Source organism: Haliaeetus leucocephalus, unplaced genomic scaffold, assembly GCF_000737465.1.
Source record: "Haliaeetus leucocephalus isolate CR32 unplaced genomic scaffold, Haliaeetus_leucocephalus-4.0 Scaffold1000, whole genome shotgun sequence".
Classification (NCBI taxonomy): domain Eukaryota; kingdom Metazoa; phylum Chordata; class Aves; order Accipitriformes; family Accipitridae; genus Haliaeetus; species Haliaeetus leucocephalus.
The window spans coordinates 1,518,381-1,519,741 of NW_010973436.1; the positions used below are offsets into that span (position 1 = coordinate 1,518,381).

Below are 1,361 nucleotides of genomic sequence, written 5' to 3' on the forward strand. Positions count from 1 at the left end.
TGGTCCCTTTTCGGGGGGGCTGGAAGGTCTGGGTGCCTTTGAGGGGGTGCTGGGAGGTCTGGGTGCCTTTGGGGGTGGGGTGGGAGGGTCTGGGTTCCTTTGGGGGGGTGCTGGAAGGTCTGGGTGCCTTTGGGGGAGGGTGCTCAGCGGTCTGGGTCCCTGAGCAGGGGGAGCTGGGAGGTTAGGGCCCTCCTCGGACTTGGGGGGGAGCTGGGAGGCCGGGGTCCTTTGTGGGGCTGAAGGTGGGAGGCTGGGGTGCACCGGGGTGCCGGTGGCCCGGCCCCACTGAGACTCCCCCGCAGTGTACTCGCTGGACGGGCTGCTGGTGTTCGGGCTGCTCCTGGTCTGCACCTGCGCCTACCTGCGAAAGGTGCCACGGCTCAAGGCCTGGCTGCTCTCCGAGAAGCGCGGTGTCTGGGGCGTCTTCTACAAGGGTGAGATGGGACCGCTGGTGTCCGGGATGGGGCCATGGGGATCCGGGATGGGGACACGGGGGTCTCGCCCCAGCCTGGGGCAGCCTCTGTGCCTACCCCAGCTCACCCACCCCCCTTCCACCCCGACCCCGCAGCTGCCGTCATCGGCACCCGCCTGCACGTGGCCGTGGCCGTCTCCTGCGTCCTCATGGCTTTCTACGTCCTGGTGGTGAAGTGACCCCATGGGGACCCGCCGGGAGTGGCGACGACGACAACCAGAGACCCCGGTACCGACCCCAGCCGCCCCATCGCCAGCCTGGACCCTGCCTGCGGTGACTCTGGGGAGCCGCCATGGCCCGGCACCGTGCTTAAACCCACCTTGTACCCCTTGGCGGGGCCGAGCAGCGACAGGTGCCACCAAGCCACCTTTAAGCTGTTGGAAGGGGAGTTCCCGGGCAGGCGAGGGGCTTGGAGTGCCAGCCCCTCGGTGAGAGAGAAGATCCAGCCGTGCTCTGTGAGCACCTTCTCCCAACACCGAACGCTGTGTCCTGGCAGGACTGTGGCCCCCCACGGCTCACGGGGGATGGTGCAGCCCCCCCACCGCAGAGACTGGGGGACTGAGGGGGGCAGGCAGGGCCCCTCCTCACCTCACCAGTGGGATTTCCCCACTCCCCTGGAGGGGAGCGCATGGGGTTCCTCCGTGGGGGTGTCCCCCCTGTAGCTGCGAGGTGTGTAACCTCCCTCCCCCGCCCCGGTTTGTAAACGCTGGACCATGACGTGCAAATAAAGTGGGGGTTCCCTTGTGGGCAGCCTTGGCTCCCTTCCTGGGGGGCAAGAGGCTTCTGTGGGGCTGGCTTCCATGGGGTGGGGGGTCCCGCAGAGGGAGGGGGCTTATGGGCCGGGTCCTGCTGCCCCACGGGGCCAGGAGGGATTCAGCCACTGAGGGAG

The 1,361-nt window shown here is 68.5% G+C and overlaps 1 protein-coding gene across 1 annotated transcript in view; it reads left to right on the forward strand.

Moving 5' to 3' along the window:
- The window catches only part of TMEM167B (transmembrane protein 167B), a 2,102-nt gene extending 919 nt beyond the window's left edge, over positions 1-1,183 (forward strand). The window contains exons 3-4 of the mRNA XM_010584765.1: positions 291-434; positions 569-1,183. Coding sequence (XP_010583067.1) covers positions 291-434; positions 569-651 — 227 coding nt within the window. The 3' untranslated portion in view covers positions 652-1,183. The remainder of the gene's footprint in view (positions 1-290; positions 435-568) is intronic.
- Positions 1,184-1,361: the final 178 nt, after the last annotated feature.